The 24,014-nt window shown below is 38.2% G+C and overlaps 1 protein-coding gene across 1 annotated transcript; it reads right to left on the reverse strand.

Moving 5' to 3' along the window:
- Positions 1–1,335: 1,335 nt before the first annotated feature.
- Positions 1,336–24,014, reverse strand: Gca (grancalcin). The gene is made up of 8 exons (XM_051184575.1): positions 23,844–24,014; positions 15,737–15,904; positions 12,146–12,215; positions 7,218–7,261; positions 6,814–6,961; positions 2,941–3,054; positions 2,572–2,630; positions 1,336–1,760 (listed from the first exon to the last, which is right to left on the reverse strand). The coding sequence occupies exons 1-8, from the start codon at positions 23,868–23,870 to the stop codon at positions 1,734–1,736; spliced, it is 657 nt and encodes a 218-aa protein (XP_051040532.1). The 5' UTR covers positions 23,871–24,014; the 3' UTR covers positions 1,336–1,733.

The following is a 24,014-nucleotide window of genomic DNA, read 5'->3' on the forward strand; positions in this document are numbered from 1 at the left end:
AGTGTTCGTTATTCAATAATGTGTTACATTATAATGTTGTTTCAATTTTTCCATGACAACTTCAGACTCTGTACATTCAATGGGTCAGTTACTATTCTTTCAGGTTATCAGATATGTGGCATGAAACACATAGTCAGAGGACAATGCCTGTGGATTTTTCATCAGCCAGTTCTCATAAAACTGACCAAATGGATTTGACAGCAAACTGTAGAATAGTCAATGTCAAAATGATTAGACATCACTTCTCTCCAGGATCTTTTCAAGTATAAGCTGATTTTAAGTTTTCTGTATTTATTTTTAAAAAGGTTTTTAAAAAATGACATTTTCTTTAAAAATATTTAATTTGGTCACCAGTTAAAAATCTTTAATATCTATTTGCATTTTTCTTCAACTAGACATATATTCAGCTAAAATATATGAAAATTCATTGGTCTAGCAAATCTTCATTAATAAAGACAGGGAGTTTTTCACTTGAGAAACTAAATTAACTCTGACATCCTATGCCAGAGAACTTAATGTGAAAAACCCAGTGGCTACTTGAAATCTCTATAGAAAATTCACCAGAAATGCTGCTAATAGAATCCATAAAACATCTCTCTCTCTCTCTCTCTCCCTCCCTCCCTCCTCACTTCCCTCCCTCACTCCCTTCCCCTCCCCTCTTTCTCACACACACACACACACACACACACACACACACACATTAGTTGATGCTCTCGATCCAACATAGAATCTCTGAACAGTAGCAGATTATTTGAATTTTTTTTTTAACTTTATAAACTGTTGCCCTTACCTAGGAGTAGCACTGAGGTTTAAAGAAAAACATGTGAATGGAGACACTTCACTAAAATGTGTCATCTCCCAGAACCGATTAATTTAGAGAAAAACAACATTTTAGGTTATCTATGACATCACTTAGGAAAGAGGAAGGTATCATCATTTTAAAACTTTTAGGTGGGCACGGGGGTGCAGGCCTCGAATCTCTGCACATAATGGGGGCCAAGGCATGAATTTGTGTATTAAGATCCTGTCTCACAAAACAAAGCTAAACAAAAAAGAGATACTTTTTAAAAGAAAAAACAGGAACACAATAAAATATATTGTAGGAAAATGAACAATGAAATTAAAAAGGTTAGACAATATCTACTACCATAGGCTGACAGTCTCAAATTCAGAGAAAGTTTTAAGAGCCACAGTTTTCTTATTTATAGGCCAAGAACATGAGGCTATGTTCTCTGATGGTGTAATCAAAAGCCTAAGTGCAGATGTCCCCTCTGACTGATTCACTTCCAGAAACACCCACAGGCATGAACAAAATCAGAATTATCACTTGTAGCCTTTAGATAATAAAGTTTTACCTAGACTTTTATTATTTGGCTTCATAGACAATCTGTCATGTGACTACATTCCTATACACTATTATTGCTAAAAAACAAAACAGAACTAAGGCTCAGATACGCTGACATGAATTAGCTACATATCCTTAGCAACATTTCAAGACTGCATGCATACATCTGCACCACCATAACTTTTCCAAAAATAATATATCCCAAAACGTTATTGCATTGAACTGTGCTTTAAGGTTAAATGACAGAAGGGCTGGAGGGGAAGAGGGGAGCTTTAACAGCAAGGGATACAAAAAAGTTCATCAAACTCTTCACTTTAGGTGGTCCAGTCCGTTTCAGGGAAATGGACGGATTCTTCAATATTTCTTCATTCTTCTGAATGCGAGGATTTCAAATTGTCATAGTGCCCTGTAGAAACTAAGGCACAAGGAGTGTTATCACATGGCAATAATAAATGGGTTTTATTTGCTTGAAAGTAACTATATTTCATGAGAACTTGTACTGTAAGAAATAATGAAACTGTTTAAGACACAAGTCAAACACGTGTATCAATAAAATACTGTCTATCCCATACCGTCCATTAAGAAATATAAAGAATCCACACGTGAAAACTGCTAGCTTCAATTCAGAAACAACCGGAACAGAGTTCATGGAGAGAATTTAAATTGAAAAATTAGCAGCTTTTGTCTTTGAAAATATTCTCTCTCTTAGGAAAAGATAACCACAAGTTAACAACTCTTCATGAAAATTACATTACATTGGAAAGATTAAATAACCAAACATCTGTCATGAGATTTTATAGTATACTAACATCGACCTTATATTTGCATTAGTAAAAAAAATGTAGAAAATAATGTATCCAGCCGATATATTATTTTCATTGTTTGTGCTCTGGATCAGTTAATGCCTTTCAACATTTTATTGCATTTGTATATTTATCAATTAATTTAGTATGTGTGCGCACACGCGCACATGCGCACGCAAGCACACACACATGCATATATGCTCATGACCTCATGACCTCATGTCATGTGCATATATAGAATTTAGAGGACAACTTTCAGGAGAATGTTTTCTCTTTCCACCACATGGGTCCTGGGGCTAGAACTCGCGTTATCTGATTGGTGACAAACACCTACATGCTAAGCCACCTTCTGGTCCCACCCCTTAATTTTTTCAATAACTTAATAACAAACTAAAAATGTTACAGTATATTCAGAATACTTACATCCTCATACATGAAGTTCACAATCCCCTGTTGCAAGTGATCTCTTTGCCTAAAGAAATCTTTACACACAAAGATTATGTTTTAGGTTTATAATTGAAAACCCTTTAATTCCCAATACTGATGTCTCCTGGTACTAGCACTGACCATACTTAATTGACTTAACATTCTAAGAAACTTAAATATGAAAATCTTCTAAAACTCAGAGATTTCAATGTTTCTCTATTTATAGTCATGTTTTAAATCCTTAAGGCTATTTAGATATCATAGTGAATAAAGAAGAGAACAAATTTATAATTTGCTGAAAGAAGCAAAGACACTATACAAGAAAAAATGGCCCCATAAACTGAATCTACCTTAAATGCTTAATACCTGTCAGGGCTCGAAGCTTCACACAGCAGGCCACATAGTCATCAAAGAAAATCCTGCCATTCTTGCTGTAGCGTTTAACAATAGCAGCTAATGTCTGAGGACTCAACCTATAACCTAAGAAAGAGGGTTGACAAATTAAAACCTTCAAAGTTAAATACCATAAAATACCAAAACACCACTATTAATAAGTCATGAAATAGACTAACTTTCAAAATTCTTTCTACATCAAATACGCTGATAGCTGGGAATCCAGCATTTGACTGACCCAGAGCCCCTGAACATGGGTCTCAGTTAGAAGGCCAGGGACGTCTAAGGGACTTAGAACCAGGATATATTCCTGGTGCACGAAAGAACTTTGGGAGCACATTCCCCATGGAGGGATACTCCCTTAACCTCAAGGTAGGAGGGAGGGCCTAGTCCCTCCCTACTCCAAATGACTTGAAAGATTTTGATGATTCCTCCTGGAAGGCCTCATCCTGTGAAGTGGGTGGGGAATGGGATGAAAGGGGGGGCGGTCAGGTTGGGGGGCATGGGAGCATGGGAGAATGGGAGAGAGAGGGAACTGGGATCAATATGAAAAATAAGAAATAATAATAATAATAATAATAATAATAATAAAATTTAAAAGCCACAAAACAACAAAAACAAATATATCCTATTTATTTTTGGCAGGACTGAGGAATGACTGCAAGTGCTTACATATTGAAAAGAGGCAAGAACTCTACCACTGAACCAAAGCCCTCAAAAGTACATTTTAGAAATACATTAAGCTAATATAAAAAATGGTAAGGCACCAAATTCATTAATAATTCCACTAAGTGGTACATGCCTGATGGAATTCTAACTTTGTAACAAAATCAATTCTAAAGAAAGAAAACAATTATATTCTCTGGTATTGAAAATATATTTTTATTCCAGGAGACAGTGGCATACTCTCTTAATCCCAGCACTTGGTAGGCAGAGGCAGGTAGATCTCTGAGTTCTGAGTTTCAGGCCAGGCTGGTCTACAGAACGAGTTCCCAAGACAACCAGGGCTACACAGAGAAACCTTGTCTTGAATTACTCCTGGGGGTATTTGGGGTAGGGGTTTTAACATTTCAACATTGCAGCTTTTAGAGTATCGAAGGAAGGATCATTATTTATCAAATGCTGTATTTCTAATCCAATGTCTGACTTTTTTTTTCCTAAAGAATATCTGAAAATTAACCTGCTTAACAAGAAAATGTTATTTCTTCTGAAAGTGTTTCTACCCTTCCCACATATATATTATATCATTAGTTTTTCTTCAAGCCCCATTGCTACTAATGTTACTGAGTGTGTACATCTGTCTATATACAGTTTCTGATCATGGACTTCAGTATTAAGTGCTTTGAGTCAGTTTTAGATTCTACAAATATGACTGCTTGCTTGCTTGCTTTCCTTTGAAAATATCTGAAACCAGGGATGTTTAAAAAGAATGAATATAAAATAATAGAAACAGTAATTAGGAGATTCTATTTTCTGCACTCCAAGCATGATCCTAATTAGTGAGACGAGTACATATAACTCAAGAGAATGGTGCATTATGGCCAACATATTAATGGATCAGTAGATTTAGGAAAAAAAAATAACACTAATCCCACCAAAGATAAAATCAGTGCCAGAAGGAAAAACTCCAGCTATAGTTGTAATAAAATATAATCCATAGAGCTAGGGGCCAAGACCAAGACACTACAAAGTAAAATAAATCACATATATATATACATATATATATATATGATATACATATGATTTCATATTTAAGATATATATATATATGCAATCATTTATGTGAGATCATATACCACATATACTATATATATTATATATGTTATAAACATGCTTAAAGTAAAAGCCATACCAAGACACACAAACCAACTTCTAGTGAGTTACGATCTGGATGTGGTATGAATACAATCCCTAAAAATTTCCCATAACTTGAATGACTTTAAAAATACTTGAATGTATTAAGTTAGAATAGTCCAAAAATAACACAATCTTTGATTACAGTTTGAGGGGGCACACGTGACACAGCAATTGTTTGTAGGTCAGAAGACAACTTTGCAGGAGTCAGCTCTCACCTTCTACCATACGGGCCCAGGAAGTCAAATTCAGGCCATCCAACTTGGCACTAGATGCTTTTACCCACTAAGCCTTCTTTGAAGGCCCCAGAATAATCTTTCCTTACATTGAGATGTTTGATGAACCCATTTACTTTTTGAAAAACAAATTTACTAATTTTTAAAAATTACCCTTGAGGGACTGGAGAAATGACTCAGAGATTGAGAACACTGACTGCTCTTCTAGAGGTCCTGAGTTCAATTCTCAGCAACCACATGGTAGCTCACAAACCATCTATAATGAGATCTGACACCCTTTTCTGGAACTCAGGCATACATGCAGTCAGAACACTGTATACATAATAATTATGTAAATATTATAAAATACTTATAAAAATTTATACTCAAAGGTAGAGTTCAACCAATTATTATTATAGGTATTATTATAGTATTATTATATGGCCAGGATTTTGCCTAGATATGAAAATAAAATGTCTATTTGTATAACTAACCTGAAAAAAATCACAAGTTTAAGCTCATTAACATATAAGCCCATGTGTCTTGAGCTCACATTTTAATTTTCAAACAGGTAATTTTCATGTATATACATTTTGTTTATAAATAACTGTGAATAAAATTCCAAGATAAGAGAATTAAGAAAATCATTTAAAGTTAGGCAAAACTACATAAAGTATGGCTCACACTCAAAACACAGGAGACCAAGGCAGAAGGATCTCAGGGAATTTGAGGCAATGGGTTACGGTGAACAGAGTGAGAATCTGGATCAGAGGGAGAGAAAGAGAGAGTAAGAGAGAGAGAGCATAAAAGAGGGCAAAGTACACTGCATTACATGTTAGGAAATTGAGCATCATTGTACATTACCACTCTTTGCAAGTGAACCAAGAACCTTAGCCTATAAGAAGTACAATGAAAATAGTTACATCTCTTTAAACTAATCTGAAATGCAATTCTCGCAACTTTCACAAGTTCTCCTGTATTATTTTGTGTATTCTATACTGTGTAAGAAGAAAGATAGAAAACAAAAAAAAAAAAAAATTTTTCTGTTGAAAAGCTAGACTCCAGTACAGACACATGTGGTCAACAAGCCTTTCATGAATAATTGAAGAGTCCACGAAGTTACAAAAGAATGGAATGCAAGTGGTGGATGCTAGTTAGCATTAGGGGTGATAGTTATACTCAGGGAACTCAGAATGAATGAAAGATTTTCTTTGGAAGAAATATCAAACAAATTTACAGAATAGTGATGGGGCTCACTAGTCTGGTACAATGCTAGTCTTGAATATGCAAGACTAAGGATTCAATCTTCAACACTAACTACAACAAACAAAATAAAGAAATAACAATAATAATAACAATAATAATGATTGTGTTAGTGTCTTTGATCATGACTGACCTACAACTATGAGCCTCAATTAAGGGATACACTAAACAAAAAGTTCTTTATTATTAGCAAATTAAAGCAACCAAAATTCATAACTTGTAAGCTGAAAAGATCACTCAGTGGTTAAGAACACTTTTCTGATCTTGCAGGAGGAACTAGGTTCAGTTCCTAGTATGCACATTGTGGCTCATAACCTTCTGTAACTCCAGTTCCCGGGAAGCTGACACCCTCTCCTGGATTCCTGGAGCAACAGGCATACATACAGTACACATACATACTTGCAGACAAACTCTCAAGCTCATAAAAGAAAACAAATTTTTTGTAAATATTTAAAAAATCCATAACTTGATCAATGAGTGAAGACAGATTTTTAAAGGATGTTAATAGTCTTACCCATAAGAGCAATGGCTTGACTCAGCTCATGATGTTCTACAGAGCCACTTTGGTCTTGATCAATTGTCATGAAGTTCTGCTTCCAGGCTGTAAGAGCTGCCCAAAGCTCCTTGAATTCACTGAATCCCATTTTTCCTGTATAGTCTCTCTAACAGTTTTATTAACAAAAATAATCTTTGGTATCTGAGACAATTTATCTGATTCTGTACCTCAAATCACTAACTAAAAAGAACATATTCTTGTGTAGTTAGCTGGCAGGACCCATTCTATGAATAGACTTCTGCATGAAAATGAGACTACATAGACTTTATAAAATACAGTTAGCTCTAGAATTAATAACTGGTTTAATGTTAAGAAAGCAATGACTCCATATTTTGGCATTTCCCATTTTTACTCAAGGATACATCCAACATGGCTATCATAATTCTGCAGGTTTCCAGACTGAAGGCTGTAAAATATATTCAGTATTGAAATGTTAGACTCTTCTCAGTTTTAACTAATATAACATGACGACATTCTTCACTTTCAAAAATATTTAAAAAATACAAACAATGTAAAATTACTATAAGCAATAAACAATTATTGGCTGTTAAACATTTAGAATAATAAAAATAAAACACATTTTTAAATGACTATCTCCAAACTACTCCCACTTACTGAAGACAGTAACCAGGTAAGCAATTACAGAGTATCCTAAAGTTTTACTGTGATGAACACATTACAGGCACTTTGCTTTGCCAGGAGTCTAGGCAGAAAGCTGGTTTCAACCTTCAAATCACCAGAGACAACAAGAAGGAGATTTACCTGGATATCTGCTATATACCCGGAAGTCAGAAAAAGTACAGGACTTAAAGAACATGCAAGAGAGTAATGAAAAAGGACATCAGAGAGGCAAAGAAGGGTCAAATCAGTAAATTCTGAAACAGCACTCATTTGGCCAATGAACATCCCAGTGGTGATATAGCAGAAGAGAAATAGACCACTTCCTCGACTTGAACTGCAGTTTACAAAAGACTCAAGGTGAAAGGAGACTGATGCACAGATAAATCATTTGATGGCTTAGTAAAGAGCTGTGGTGAGAAAGGATGAGCTGCTGGACTGAAGCACTGTCCTCTCTTCAGAAAGGGGAAGGGAAGATCAGTGCAAGCCACCTTAGAAAAGGAGTTCTGGGGGGCCTGGCAATCTTTGGAGACACAATCTCACAGCAAACACCCTGGTCCTCTGGCTTCTACTACCTTTCCCCCAATCTTTCTGCAATGATCCCTGAGCTGAACTACAGGCAATTGAGAAATGCAGAGAGCAGAAGAAATAGTCTTCCCGTGGGAAGAGCACACTGGTTGCTTATCCAATACAAATGGTCAGCCCTGAAAACATACATACAAGCAACATTATATAGACAAAGAAGGGTGGATTTATATATTTAAGAATATATATGTATTAACACAATGAGAAACAAGGGCCATGGATTTGAAAGAGAGAGCAAGGTGGGGTTACATCAGAAAGATTAAAGGGAGAAAAGTGAAGCTGGAAAGCATATACTTATATTATAAATGAAAGGAATAATCAAAAAGAATGAGGTTAGAAACATTAACATTCCCATATTTATTTACAATGAAGCCACAAGAAAAAAATAGTTCTGTTTTTCTGGACTTTATTATAATTATATTCAACTAATTGGGCTGACTTATCTAAAATAGGAGGAGTTTAGCAAAATTCAGGTTAGCATACAAGATTCTTTTAACTCCTTGATATTAAGAAAGTAAATAAATAATTTAGATTCACTTCCTTTTATACTGCTTGATAACATTTTGAAATCTTTAAAACCAATGAGATACGTTGCAAAATACCTAAAGAAAAATTATAAAATATTCTGCTGGGAACAACAGCTGGTTTTCTTTAGCTGTTCTGGATGTTTGCCAGTGCTAGGGTTATTGGCTACAGTGTACGAAGAACAACACTGCACACTCTCAGTGAGTGCTTATTGGTACAGAAATGTGAGTGTATTACTGCATCATTGTTGTACAGAATACCCAAAGAAATGTTCTGCCTGCATGTAACCTGCACACCAGAAGAGGGCATCAGATATCATTATAGATGATTGTGTACCACCATGTGGTTGTTGGGAATTGAATTCAGGACATCTGGAAGATCAATGGTTCTTAACCTCTGAGCCATCTCTCCAGCCCGGCTGGTCACGTTTTGTCTACAGTCAGAAGCAAGGAGAAATGAATGCTTACTCCTTTTCCTCTTTTCACTACGACTTGAGCCCATGACATGGTGCAGTTCGTACTCTGGGTGGGTCTTCCTAGAAATGCCCTGATAAACTCACCCTGTGGTGCATGTTCACAGGGAAACCCCAAGTCCAGCCATGCTTGTGAGGAAGGCTAGCCATTGCAGTGGAGCACATGATTTAACACAAACAGAGCAAATGCATAACAGTTCCATGTTTATAAATAAAGAAATCTGAGCCAAGAAAAGCAGATTTCTAATTTCATAAAGGTAGTATATAGAACCACTAATACTGGGGCCTAATGTTCCTCCACAAACTACTGGAAATTGGGGAAAGTTACATGAAAAAAAAAATTCTGTAGTATGTCATCTTTTTTTGTTTTGTTTCAGTTCAACTTGGTTCACATTCAGGAAGTGGAATAATCTAACCAGATTAAAACTAAAATTAAATTAACAAATAAGCATATGTATATATATGTATGTGTATATATATATATATATATATATATATATATGCAAGTTATAAAGTCAGGGGTGTGGCTATTTAGTGTTTATGCATAAAAAGAAATGCTGAGAAACAACCTAGTTACCTTGGGAAAGATGCCAAACATGTAAGAGTTGGCAGCTTCTGAACATGTGTGTGAAGGTGGAGCTAAAACCAGAGCTGAGTGAAGGGCTATTTTAAGAGCATGTGAAGACCCAATCCCTCTCTGCCTCTAGTTGGATGGCTGTCACACCTACCCTCTCACCCAGTAGGAGTTTTGCTTTCTGGAGATGTTTCTGGACTGTAGGACACTAGGCACAATGGAATGAACTGTACTGAAAGCAAGCCAATTAACTAAAACTTTTTTGCAGACTTGAGAACCCTGGAACACATCAGAGAAGGCAACCCAAAGGAAACAAATTTCCCATGACACTGACAACTGAATCCCGCAGTGAAGCTAAACAGCTTCACCTTCCAATGAAGCTCTCAGTCAACCAGACCAGGGCTTATACTCAGTATTTTCATGAGACATGAGCAACAAAGTGTCATCTGACACCCAAGAAATGACAACTAAGATAACCAAATGAGCTAAGAAAAAAAAAATGTTGAGGAAGAAAAGGCAACTTTTGTGAAAAAGCACAGAGGCTCTTAGCTCTTACAAAACACACCAGCAAAAATGAAAGACACAGAAGGTTTACAAAAGGAAGCTGAGAACATTCCATAAAAAAGAAGAACAGACGACTCAGCCCCAGGAAACACAACTGAAGAAAATTTCCCAGAACAAAAAAGTACAAGAGATTCCAGACTGAACACACCCACACAGTTCCCCAGGCAAGACCACAAGGCTGCCCTACACTGTGAAATGTCAGAGCAGCAGGGGGCGGGGACCCTGTGAGGGACAGAATGGTCCCTCAGCTTCCAGAGACCAACAACAGTCTCTCCTAGGTGAGATACACACTGAGTTGATGGCAGCTGACACTGGACACCCTTGTGAAAATGGCAACAAGTAAACAACAGAATCAATGGCAGGAATGTCAATGGCAAGAGCACTTAAAGCTCCCAGTCCCTTTCCTGCCTCTGTCTAGGTAGATGCTCTATTGCTCTATGAAAAAAAAAGTTCTTTTTCTTTTTCAATTATATGTGGAAATGGGTTGTAGCGGAGAACTCCATGCCTTGACAAGCAGCCGTTCAAATGACTGAAACAAAACAAAAGCATTTTCGGACACTTGACGTTTCAAAACATGATGCCAATCCATGCCATTTTTCATTAGAAGTTACTTAATGAGATATCTCAGTAGAACAACACATTGAGTTTTAAAATATTAGATGATAGAGATAGAATAAAAATGAGAGATGCAGCTCCAGAGAGGGAAAGAGTTGCAGAATGAAAGAATGAGACCCACCCATAAAACACAGAGCTTCTAATGAAACCCTGGGGGGACCAGAAGGATGCAATACTGAGCTGTCAGGAAAAAACAAATCACCGATTTCCCAAACTCCAAAAGGCAGGGAGTGTGTCCAGAAATGACCATCTTGGCTTAGCTCAAGCTGGACTATTGGAGGATTTTTGACTATTAGATAAAAACCAGCATGCCTCAGGAACTTTTGAAACAGGTTCCCAACTGACTCTTGCTCTAGAAGAAGGGACATATGGCTGCCCATGGATTATTCCTGTGGTTGGCTATCATGCTAGCCTCCAGGCACCAGGCAGCTACAATGCCTTTTCACAAGAATCTGCTATATTTTTCTAGGGACCCACTCTCTTCTGGGCCCTTCTCACCTCCCCAGGCTTCCCTCCTCCCAGATACCCATCTGTTCTCTATAAAAGGACAAAATTTTTCCTCCTGCCCCACCCTCCCATTCCATACTATTCTTGCTCTTTCTATTCCCTGTTATTCTCCCTTCTCTCAAAGACAGCTCAAGGCTACGCCCAGTGTCTTTCTTTTTCTCTCTGCTTTGGACTCTTCCAGACACCTCTGGATTTTTTTTCTCTCTCTTATCCACAATAAAGATCTTCCCCTAATGGAACAGCCATTTCAGCAGTCTCTTTACTGGACCCCTCCCATACATTAACCACTGTGAATTTTGGGGAAAAGAAAAAGCTTCACAGAAAAAGAAAAGTAATCGGACACTGTGGCAAGACACAGCTGTAAGCAGTATGTAGACAGCAGAGATAGGTAAATGCTGACGAAGGTCCCCAAACCATCACAATCCATCAGCAGGGCATAGGATGGAGATTTTTCACATGGAGAAGTGGAGTGGTTTTAAGGTTGGAAGAAAGTTAAATACTCAACAATCAATAATCACAAAGCTGCAACTATATAGTGGTAAAACTATGACACTCTGAGATCTGGAAGCAAACTTTGAAAACAGCCATTTACAAGCATCTCAAAGATGTTTCTCCTGAGCAGTTAAAGTTGAAAGTCAGGAGTGTAGATGGACATTTGTTTTAACGATACCTTGTACAGAAGTATCTGATTCTTCAAACATGGCCTATCCTACATAGTTTATAATATTTTTAATATTTTAAGGTATGGAACTAAAATGCTGGAAATGAATTTCCTATTTCTAATTCCCTGTGCAACAAGAAAGGGAAAACAGAACAGCATGTGGCCTCACGTGCGTAAGTTCCACTAATTCCAGACTGTGTCAAGCATCTCTGAAGTTCTTCTGCGTCCACCTCACCATCCTGCAAAAGGAATGCAGATTAAAAAAATAAGGATGGCCACGGGCTTTAATGTGCAGTGGCACCAAAAGACATTAACTATGTCCTGCACTAGTGCCACCAGGAGACAGCAATTCCAAAATGGTATAAACCACAAAATTCATTAGATAAATATTGCCAGCAAAGGCACACCACAGACCGTGTAACTTGGTTAACCTGGTCCCTGAGTCTGAGAAGTAGGACAATGCCTTTGTCTTCTCCCAGTCAGAACGCAAAATGCTTTGTCACTTTAGTCATGGTCACCTTTGTCATACACACTTCCTGAGAGCACCTAAGTGCTCCTTTCACATCTGTATCACTGTACTTGGAGGGAGTTTGCCAAATTACGAATGCCATAATTATCCTTAAAACTGCGACTTAAGAAAAATCAGTATATTTTTAAGAGTGACCCTGGGTTAGAAAAAATTACTTCTCCAAGAACATGGGCATCAGAAGGCCTTTCCATCACATTCTACTCAAATAATCATTACCAATAATTGTCTATCCTGAAGAAACCATTTCAAGCCAATATTATGTTTCAAGAAACAAAAAATTATAAACAGTTGATTGATGTAGTGTAAGAAGAGATAAGCGGTAAAATCTGAAGGAGTTGCCACTGGTGTCATACAGAAAAGCAAAACAAATGGATAAAAACCCAGTACTGATTAGCTTTCCAGATCAGACTTTGGGAAATCTAATAACAGGCAGTTTATTCCCAATGTATTGAAGCCCAGTATAATTGGAGCGGGGGGGGGGCGGCGGCGGCGGCGCAGGGGAAATGTCCCAGTGTAATGCAATCCCTGTTGCACAAAGTCATGTGATTACATGGAAACTCAATTCAGGGTACCTGTTATTTCTTCCAAGAAGATGGGTTCTAGAGATAGCTACCTGTACTAGCTTAAGGGCCTAAGGGTCTGGCCTGGTCTTGGTTATTTGGGCTATTATCCATGTTTGGCTCTGGTTGTGGGACTTTGGGGGAGCCTCTGGCTATGACTCATTTAGATTATCAGCTACCTCCAGTCTTAGTTGTAAGCGCTTGATATGGCCTAGGCCAACTGGCTTTTAATCAGTTCCAAGTCTCAGCTTTCTGGACAGAAAAACAGGTTTTTCATCTTTCCCATTGGAAAGACAATCTGTGTGTTACCATTCCTGGTTTCTCTGGAGATCTGAGGGCTCAAGGACCTTCATGCTATGCTCCAACCAAAAGCAACTGTACCTAAATCTGACAGCTCTACAGCCAGGCCACTGCCGTGAAAGTTCAAACCAAACACCAGGTGTGGTCAACTACTCTTCAGTAAAGAAGAGCTTTTTGTTTTGTTTTGTTTTGTTTTGTTTTGATTTTTAAAACTATCCTCTCACACACCAACAACAACCATTATAATTGTTTTTCTCTTTAACTCTTAAGTGGGAAGATACTATTCTACTTGAGATTGAAATTAATAAGAATTTCTAAGCCTTGTCAGTTTCATCCCATTTACAAATCAGTGCAATATTCAGGCAGCATAATGATAACATAATTCAATGAGCAGACAACATAAAATTAAAACATCCCACCAATTGAACTAAAATCATAAGAAATAAATCCTGTGAAGTCTGGTGTTTTCTGCACAAGTCCACTTATCCCCACACAGCAGGGTCATTATAAATACTTTTTTATGCTTCTAAACATTGAAGACAACTTTGTAGGATATAGAGCTACTTAGTGGCAAAACTAGTTGAAAAGGAAACCTAGAAAAACATTTTGTGAATTTCAGTTAAAGAATATAAAAAGTATTTTAGGATCTTGTCTGTTCTGAGGGAAGGGACATTAAGAAGCATGTTTTGATTAAATAAACCTGAAATTGGTGGATCACACATCACACTTGCACTTCCTGTATTATGCACAATGGTTCCTGCTTTCTTCACTCGCTGCTTTGCACAGATACAATGTGGATCAAAAGAAGTCTATTTTATAATTAGAAAACTGTACCCTGACTATTAAAAAACTCCTGCTTCATTCACCCATTGAAAAATCAAAGGCTATATAATGCAGAAATCTATCGGCTAACTTTCTCAACACTTTTGACGTTTTACTTGCTTAATGTTTATTTTGCTTTGAGATGGGTTATCTTATTATGCTGCCCAGGCTAGACTAAAATTCCTGGGCACAACAGTCTCCTATGCAGGCCTCCTGGGCAGCTGGGACTACAAGCAATCTACTACACCATGATGACTATTTACAGATTCTTCATCTTATGAAGCTTTTGCAGACATAGAAGAAAAGTCATCTATGTACATAATCTTTTCTCTCAAGTTACATTATTCCACCCAATTATCTCCTAAAAATAAGCAAATTTAACCATGACAAAATAATCCGCCTACAGTTTACTGTTTTATGAAAGTGAAGTCATCAGACAGGTTAACTAGACTTTGGACATTTAAGCAGAGTCAATGTGAAAGTGAGGCAATTGAGCCCTGTGTGCAACCACAAGGTCAGACCCTGTCTTAAAAGCTGAGAAAAATGAGCTTTTGCTCATCACACTGTCCTTACATTACTTAAAGAAAATCACATTAAAGATCCATTTGTTTTTATTACTGGTTTTTAAGAATGCATTTAAGTTGTGTATCCAAGACCAAAGTCTCTCATGTTCTAATCCAGCCTGATCCCCAAGTGACTTAATACAGCAAATCATATATCCCTAACCCCAATAATTGTTAAACATATAAATAAACACCAAATAAATATGTTGTGCTTGTCTAATATATGTATATATTACCATGGGTTCACATACTCATCTCTCTCCCTCTATCTATCTCTATCTCTCTCTCCCATTGAATTGGAATATAAAGTACCACTTTCACCATTGTCTTAGTCAGGGTCACTATTATTACTGCTGTGATGAAACAATACAACCAGAGCAACTTGGGGGAAAAAGAAATTGGTTTCTTTGGCTGACACTTCCATTTCACTGCTCATCGTTTGAAGGAAGTCAGGTAGGAACCTGGAAAAGGGAACTGATGCAGAGGCCATGGGGAGCTGCTCTTCATGGCTTATTCAACTTGCTCTCTTATAAAGCCCAGGTGAGGGAGATTCAGAGTCATCCTCCCTGCCCCTGACAACATTGCCCCTTTCAGTCAAATAAGCAGTATACTAGCCATCATGCTTAGAGACATCTAATAGTGATGACACTAACTAAACTCAGTGCATCTCACAACAACAATGACAATGAAGGACATGCATGTAGGGAAGAAGGGAAAGTAATGGGGGAGACTATGAGAGGTTATATGATATGAATGGACATTATTCTCGTGTGAAATTGACAAAAGCAAACTCATCAGAAGTTAAGAAGTGAAGTAATTATGACTAGCTTCCTCTTTAATCTCAAGAACAGTATTATTCTACATGAGTGTAAAGACATAAGCTTTATAGACGTTTTTAAAAGATACACTACGTGGGAATAGTTGGCATGTCTTTGAAATAGTGATCATTTATCGACTTGTATTTGGTAAAAGATTTATCACCTCACCTGTCCAGCAACAGCTGTGAAGTAAGTCCACATAGAGTCATCAGCAGGGGAGTAGCTGTCAGAGTAGGCCAGGTACCCAGGGTAACCGCCAGAGAACATACTGGGACCTGGCATTGGCTGGCCCATTTGCATCTGCATTCCTGGAATATGACCGCTGAAGTTTCCAAACTGTTGATGGAAAAGACAAGCTTGGTAATAAAAAGTTGAGCTACAAAACTTAAGTTAAAATGAATCATTTATTATAAATCACCTAAAGACTATAAATCCAATGGCAAAATCTTCCAAACATATCTGCCACTGAAACTTTAACTACAAGATGCTAGAAGATCTGTATTAAAATACAGTTCATCAACATGTTACCCAACAGTAAAAGAAGTATAAAAGATAAGTTTCAAGCCTCTAATTATGGGAACATATGTAGAGGAGAGGGCTGTGCATGTGAGTAGGTACCCATAAAAGCCAGAGGACGTCTGAACCACTGGAGCAGGAATGACAAGTTGCCTGATTCAGGTACTGGGAAATGAGCTTGGTCCTTTACATGAGTGTTATGTGCTCTTAACCACCGAGCCTTCTCTCCAGGCCCTAGTCTCTAAGAACCTTTAAAACAGTGGTTCTAAGCCAGGCAGTGGTGGGTGGTGGTATGAGACTTTATTCCTAGCACTCGGGAGACAGAGGAAGGTGGATCTCTGTGAGCTCGAGGCCAGCCTGATCTACAGAGCTAGTTCCAGGACAGTTAGGGCTACAGAGAGAAACCATCTCGAAAAACTAAAAACCAAACAAAGAAAACAGTGGTTTTCAACCTTCCTAATGCTGCACCCATTAATGCACATCCTCTTGCTGTGGTGACCCCAACCATAAAATTATTTTCATTGCTACCACATAACCATAACCTTGCTACTGTTATGAATCGTAATGCTTGTGTTTTATCTGTGTTTTCTGATGGTCTTAATCGACCCCTGAGAAAAGTTTGTTTGACTCCCAAAGGGGTCATGACCAACAGGTTGAGATCAAAACTTTACAAGAAGAATGTTTATGACTTTAAGGAAAACCAAAAGCACACATAAACAGAAAGTAAAGCCTAGGGTTTCACCTACAGTAAACTAAACAGTACATTTCTAGACATAAGCTTAGTTTAGAATCGGGTAAATATAATCAAACTATGACCTAAGCATGGGAAATCACAGAGCTGAAGCAACTTCCACTGTAAGAGATGTATTTTGTTTTCCAAAAAGTATAGTGACCAGAAAAAAAAAAAAAGCACAATCCCAATCCAACCAATCCAAGTAGTCTTCCCAGGCAGCAAGAAATCTACAATACTACTGATGAACAGCTAACAATCAGTGAGGGCCTTTGTACTGCCTGAGCACCATCCTTAGTACTTTCTAACTTTTATGCTGATTTTCATCAGTCTGTGAGAATTGAAAGTAGTTTAACCTTTTGCCTTTGAGTATCTGGAACTTCAAGGACTCCCGAACAGGCCAGGTACTCACACACAGTCTGATAACTGAAGCCATCCACGTACATGTCTCTAATTATGACTATGGCTTCTCCCTTTTTACTTGGTATAGATTTGAATGCCTTAGAAAAGCACTTTACTTTGCATTTTTATGAGTCCAGAGAGGGAAGCAGCATTAAGGCTGTTCATTATTCAATTCCGAACAAAAACTCTCTTGTCCTGCACATTTGCAGCATGAGCAAAGACCGCCAGAGGGCACAAAGAGAAAAGAATTACAAGAATGAGGGAGAAACGGGGGCATGACTTGGAAGCTGCTGTGGATTGTTCACGTTCCTGGGCTCTGGTAAAGACTGAGGCATGAAGGAAGTACACGGGACTATAGGAAATGCATTCGGGAAAGGGGATGGGGTGGGTCATGAAACATAGATCCTAGTTCCATTTAACAGCTGGAATGAGTTATCAGACTTGGCAATAGCACTTTTAGATCCACGTGACTCCAAGCTGGTTACTTCCTTATGCCAACACTTTTTAAAATTCATTTATTCATTCATTTATTTATTTTATGTGTATGAGTGTTTTTGACTACATACATGTATGCAGGTTCTACATGTGCAGTGCTTAAAGAGTTCAGAAGAGGGCATTGGATCCTCAGGAACTGGAGTTACTGACAATCGTAAACTGCCAAGTGGGTATGAGTTACAGGCAGTTGTAAACTGTCATGTGGATGCTGAGACTCAAACCCTAGTCCTGTGGAAGAGCAACCACTGCTCTTAACCTCTAAACCATCTCTCCAGCCTTGCCAACACTGGCAAAGAAAACAAGTTCATATAGTGTTTGTCTAAGCTGGAGTCACCATGTGTGATAGTTTAGGCAAAGAAAAAGATTCTACAGAGAAAGGTCCCAAGTACAATTCACCCAGGAAAGAGGAAAGAGGCAAAAGCCTTTAGAGGCTTTGGGAAAGAAACCAAAGGGGGCCACTGGAAGTGAAATGAGTGTTCCAGTGCTGCCTTATCAAGAGCGGCTTTTCTAGTTGACAATACCATTAACTGGCCAAATCCAGCACTTGGGACTAGAAAAGAAATTCAGCCATTAAGCAGCTTGATAATGGCAGTAGGACACTGAGTGTACATGGACTCATCCAAGAAGTCTATACATATACTGCCACCATCCATCAAAGAGCTGACTCAGTTAACAGAACTTTAATTTATAAAGCAACAAATTGTAGACTTTCCCAGCAGACAGGGCATGTTTAGTAAGTCTACACTGGCTCTCAGTGGAAGTTCACTGATTCTTGATAACTTGAAGAATGCTTGTGGATGTTTGATTTACAGCATAATAAATCAAGGGGGAATTCTTTCAGTGGTGTCTAGGACAGATTCTCTCACCACTCTATACCTATGTGGAAAGAGACATCAAAAACATGCCTAAACCCTGAAACTCAGGACTCAAGAGAATGAAAATTTAAAGTATTCATTGAAATTGGCAAGTGATGCAATCTCTTTGTGCTGGATGCACACAATGAACTTGAACACTTTCAAGGAGACTGGAAACTGCACCCAGATAACCTACCTTGACTTGTAGCACAATGAACAAGTAGACCTCCCACCTACAACAGAAAACCCACCCCATTTAAATCATCATGGCCTGAGACATAACAGATTGTCAGGAATACTCAGACCATTAGCAAAATGCCATAAATTTGAGGACTTAAAATTAAAAAATAGTTTCAGAATATGAGACTGACATGCTGCCTACTGCACTATCATAGAGCCCTCATCTAGTAACTGATGGAAACAGAAGCAGACACCCACAGCTAAACACTGACCCAAATGAATCCAGATGCAGAGAGGGAGGACAAGACCAGGCTACAGAAATCCACAGAGACAACTGACCTGAACAAGGAGGAGCTAATGGGCCCCCAGACTGATAGCTGGGAAACCAGCATTGGACCAACTCAGAACCCCTGAATGTGGGTCTCAATTAGAAGGCCTGGGCAGTCTAAGGACAGTGGAACCAGGATGTATCCCTGGTACATGAAAAGACGTTGGGAGCACATTCCCCATGGAGGGATACTCCCTTAACCTAGAGACAGACAGGAGGGAGGGCCTAGTCCCTCCCTACTCCAAATGACTTGACAGATTTTATTGACCCCCTCCTGGAAGGCACCACCCTCCCTGTGGAGTCGGGGATGGGGGGGAGAGGGGATGGGATGGGAGGGTGGTTGGAGGGCATGGGAGGGAGGGAGAGAGGGAAAATGGGAGAGAGGGAGAGAGAGAGAAGGAACTGGGATCGATATGTAAAATAAGAAAAAAATAAATAAAATGTTAGAAAAGTGAAAAAAAATTTAAAAAACAGTAACATTCAACACTACACCTGAAGTCTTTTATCCAGTCTTGTAAAACTGAATAGCTGGACCTTAGCTAGAAATCACTTTCAATTACATCCAGAGGGCGGTCCATCTCAGTTTTCCACAATGTATTCCCTCAACGTAAAACATGGTAGAATCAACAAGATCTCATTTTTGAATTCTCTCCAGAGCTAAAGTGTAAATTAATTGAGCTGAATATGAAAGACAATCAATCGGTTAACATTACTTCTTTTAGATTTGGACCTTGGACCAGCATGTTAGAACTGAATTCAGGCACTAGCTAGCTAGCTTACCAAGATACCAGTGAATGTGTTGGGACTTATTTCTCTTGAGGTTCTACTATTACACAATTTTCCTGAGACACTTTGGAAAAAGAGGTTTCTCGATGCTATGGATCATACCCCAAAGATACTTCTGCACAATCTTGGAAACCTTAGGAAGTTAAGAGAATTGGACCTAGAGGAGAATAAATTGGAATCCTTGCCCAATGAACACGCACATCTTAGGGATTTACAGAAACTGTTTTAGACAAAAAACCAGGGGACCACTCTTCCAGTGGCACTGGTCATCTTACCAGTCTTAAACATCTTGTCTTTGGAGAGGACCTAATTACTTACCTTCCTGAAGAAATTAGTTCCCTGGAGAAGTTAAAACTGTTTGAACAGCAACCCCAACCTGATGGCCTTCCCTTTGAGCTGGCTCTCTACAACAAACGTTCAATCATGAGTATTGAGTACTCTCACTTAGTCAGCTCCCACCTCAAATTGTTGCTGGAGGGCCTTCCTTCATTATTCAGTTCTTAAAGATGTGGGATCCATATTGGGCCATGATCTGATACAAACTGCTGGTCCCACACAGTGCTCAAACACACTCTGATTAATGTTTCATATCTACATTCTCTATTTATCTATGTACATATTTATACATGGCATATTTATAAAGACTGTATTAGTTGTTTCTGCAATTTAAAAAAATCATAGCCATATCATAGCCATATATATATATATATATATATATATATATATATATATATATAGTTAAAAAAGGCTTATACAGTTTTTCTTGACAGAATTTTGATGGATGTTTTCCTGTTGTATAATTCAATATTCCAGCCTGTTAAAAATGTTGCCAGCAAATTATGAAGTTATTAAACTTAAGCGACAAAGTAGTATAGCTAGATATGTTAAATATTCTGTGGCAGCTAGTTTAAACATTAAAAAATACTTGTTGAAACAAATGACAAACTGAAACTATATACTAAGAAATAGAAACTTTGATTAATTTTATTTATTTGAATTGTGGAACAAAATATCTGAATTGAGTCTTTGGGTTCAAGGCATTAACATTCTTATACAATGAGATGAATGTCTTTCTTTAAAAATAGCAGTATATGTATGTCTCAAGGTTATTTATCTGCATACTATGGTTTTATATATTGCTCTGCCTGGGGCATCTTTCTGTTCTAGAGTTTACGTGTCTAAGCACACTACCTCCACATTGAGTTGTACTGCTGCTGAATTAACTACACGAGTTTTCCCTATATGTGGCTGTATGTGGGGCATCAGACCCAAACAACTAAGTTCAGCACAATTAACTTCTTTTAAGTTTAATTGTATAGCCCTACTGGCTGTCCTGGATTTCACTCTGTAAAACAGGCTGGGCTCGAACTCACAGGAATCCATCTGCCCCTCCCTGAGTGCTTGGATTTAAGCCACCCAACTAGTACCATTATTTTTAATACCATCTTTCCTTTGCTGGTAGTGATGCAGTTAGGAAAAGAGACACTGCACAGATGCCGTTAGTAGTTCCATGGAAATTATGTTAGGATGTGCATGTACTACTACAATTTTATTTTTCTTTCAGCTTTTAAGACCAGCAAAACTGTAAACGTGTGCCCCTTATTTTTACTCTTATTTTTGGTAGTATTGGTTTCAGCCAGTTTAATTATTGAGGAGACACATATAGCAACTATATCTTAGATGACACCCTAAAATACACTTCTCATATAATGAATGATTATTACATATAATTACATAATTCTGTTTGTGTCTTTCTGTTTGCTTTGTGTTCTTGACCCATTTTGTTGGGCATTGATTGTGTCTCAAACAGCTTCTAAAAATTATAACTATAACGTCAAGGAAAAAATTTGGACTTTTGCTTTTCCTAGCACTCAACCTCAGGTCTGAGTTTGAGGTAAAATCTGTGTTTATAATTAGAGAACGTGTAAGAATAAACTAAGAAATTAAAGATAGGCAAAGACAGAAAGCACTACAGTACTTGAACGTGCTATGAAACATTTGCAGATATTCACTGGATCTCACCACATCATCTCCTTTCTTCTGTAGTTTATCAGTTAAAAGTATTATTTATAAAATGAATTTGTTTAGTATAGTGCTACATACAACTTATATATGTATGTTATTAAAATAAATTTCATATCCAAGTACACTTATATATTAAGATTACTAGAACTTAAACTTCAGCGGTAGTGATCTAGTATCTTTTCTTGAAGAAACATGGTTTCTCAAAATGAAAATATAAAAATTGTAACAATTTGAAAATTTTTATTTAATGCTTAAAATTTTTGGAAAATACAGATGTTCCTCTCATAATACAATAGGGGTGTAGTTGAAACTTATTTATTTCATTTTCTTCCCTATGACCAAAATGAGATTTAAAAAAAATCCTTTAGGTCATGTTATAATTTTATTAGTATAGAAATAATAAAATATAAAATGATACAACTTGTGAATTCTTACTTTATTTTCATCTTCAGACTTTCTGAGGACAAGATTCTGTATGGACTAAATCTTCAGGATAGCCTGGACCCCTTTACAGTCACAGGCTAGCCTTGAACTCTCACCAATTCTGCCTTAGCTTCCAAAGTGCTAGAATGACATAGTGAGCTACCAGACTCACCTGGTTCTAGCTGGTTTGATTCTAATTTATACAAGGTCTCCGGTAGTTCAGATTAGCCTCAAGCTGAGCATGACCTTGAAGTCCTGGTAATCCTGCCCCCATCTCTCAAGTGCAGGGATTTCAGGTCAGGCTCCCACGCCCAGTTTAAGTGTTTCTGGGGTTCCAACCCAGGGCCTTGAGCATGCTAGCAAGCTTACTCACAACTGTGCCACATCCTCAGCAATGTTTGATAAGTAATCATTAAAAAAAATGAAAATTTATTGGAAATGCATCTCCTAAAGTCATGAATTATATACTTTACTAGATAAAAGTGTACTATCTAGCAGAGAACATTTTCCGTTTTGTTAACTATAACAAGTATTAAGGTGTGGACTGACAACATTTCCTTAAGGGCATGCTCAGTGCATTTCAATGACTAGTGGGGAATATACTTTGGTAAGTAAATGTTGTTAGATGAAATTCAAACAAGCAACTTCAAGCAAACCAGTTTTGGTAACGCATGTGTCAGTGTCAAAGTTGAGGGCCTGGAACTAAAATTTACTTTTAAAAATAATCATCACTTACTCTCAGGGGTAGAAATTATTTGTCTAAGGACCATATCCAAATGCTAATGTCAACTCCAACTCCTATTTAACTGTAACACATTTATTTCTCTTTTTTTTGTGGGGGGGGGACAAATAAGAATACACATAAAATACATGTTCTCTTCTGCCCCCATGGCAATGACCACAGACAGCAAGGCCACACTTGATAGCCTGATTCAATGTACAGGTCACTGATGGGAGGAGTCAAAATTGGTTTCTTTTGAAAGAGGGAAGGTCTGCCTTCCCACAAGCTGCAGTAACTACTTGTAACTCTCAGAGGTACTGAGAGGAATAACCTGGCGCCTTCCAAAAGTAAAGTCTAGAAAATCAGATTGTGCTTGTTACTACAGAAAAGTTTAAGAGGCACTGAAAGTTCGTCTCAATTTATTCCCCAGCAATTTAAAAGGCAAGGTTATTAAAAATAAATAAATCGGGATGAGGATGGCTAGAAAAACTGCCTGGATTTGGGGGGGGGGGGGGGCAAGTCGAAAAAGGTAACTGGAACAAGACATGGCTTTTTGTTCCTCCATTCTAAAACAAAATTTATAGGTCACAAACACTTCACACCCCTGGCTATAACAAGGACGTTTCTCGATGCTGTGGATCAGACCCCAACTCGCGGTTCTCCCCTGGGTGCAGGGCCCCGCCCAGCCCCAGCTTCCAGCACCATGCAGAGTCCAGGCATCGCCTGGTACTAGACAGAGGGCAGTGTCAGGACCAGAGGGTGACCTCCACATCGCGACGCGGCCCGCAGGGTCGCCACAGCTCGCGAGGACTTACCGCTCCTCCGTATCCCGGGTAGGCCATGACCAGCCGACCAAGAGTCACGAGTCACCCGTAAGTCAACGTCAGCGCTGCTGCGAGGAAGGCACAGGTGTGCGACAGGTGCCGAAAGGTCTGAACGCTGTGACTCGCACCTCGGCTCCCCGGAGCCCGCTGCGCCTCTGGAGC

Source organism: Phodopus roborovskii, unplaced genomic scaffold (assembly GCF_943737965.1).
Source record: "Phodopus roborovskii unplaced genomic scaffold, PHOROB, whole genome shotgun sequence".
In the NCBI taxonomy this organism is placed as follows: domain Eukaryota; kingdom Metazoa; phylum Chordata; class Mammalia; order Rodentia; family Cricetidae; genus Phodopus; species Phodopus roborovskii.

Excerpts from the sequence above, each read along its gene's own strand:
- Gca (XM_051184575.1), bottom strand. The coding sequence starts at position 23,870 with ATGGCCTACCCGGGATACGGAGGAGCG. Across the intron at positions 12,216-15,736 it reads TCACAGCTGTTGCTGGACAG|GATGGTGAGGTGGACGCAGA; the intron begins GTGAGGTGATAA and ends TTCCTTTTGCAG. Across the intron at positions 3,055-6,813 it reads TCAAGCCATTGCTCTTATGG|GTTATAGGTTGAGTCCTCAG; the intron begins GTAAGACTATTA and ends CCTCTTTCTTAG.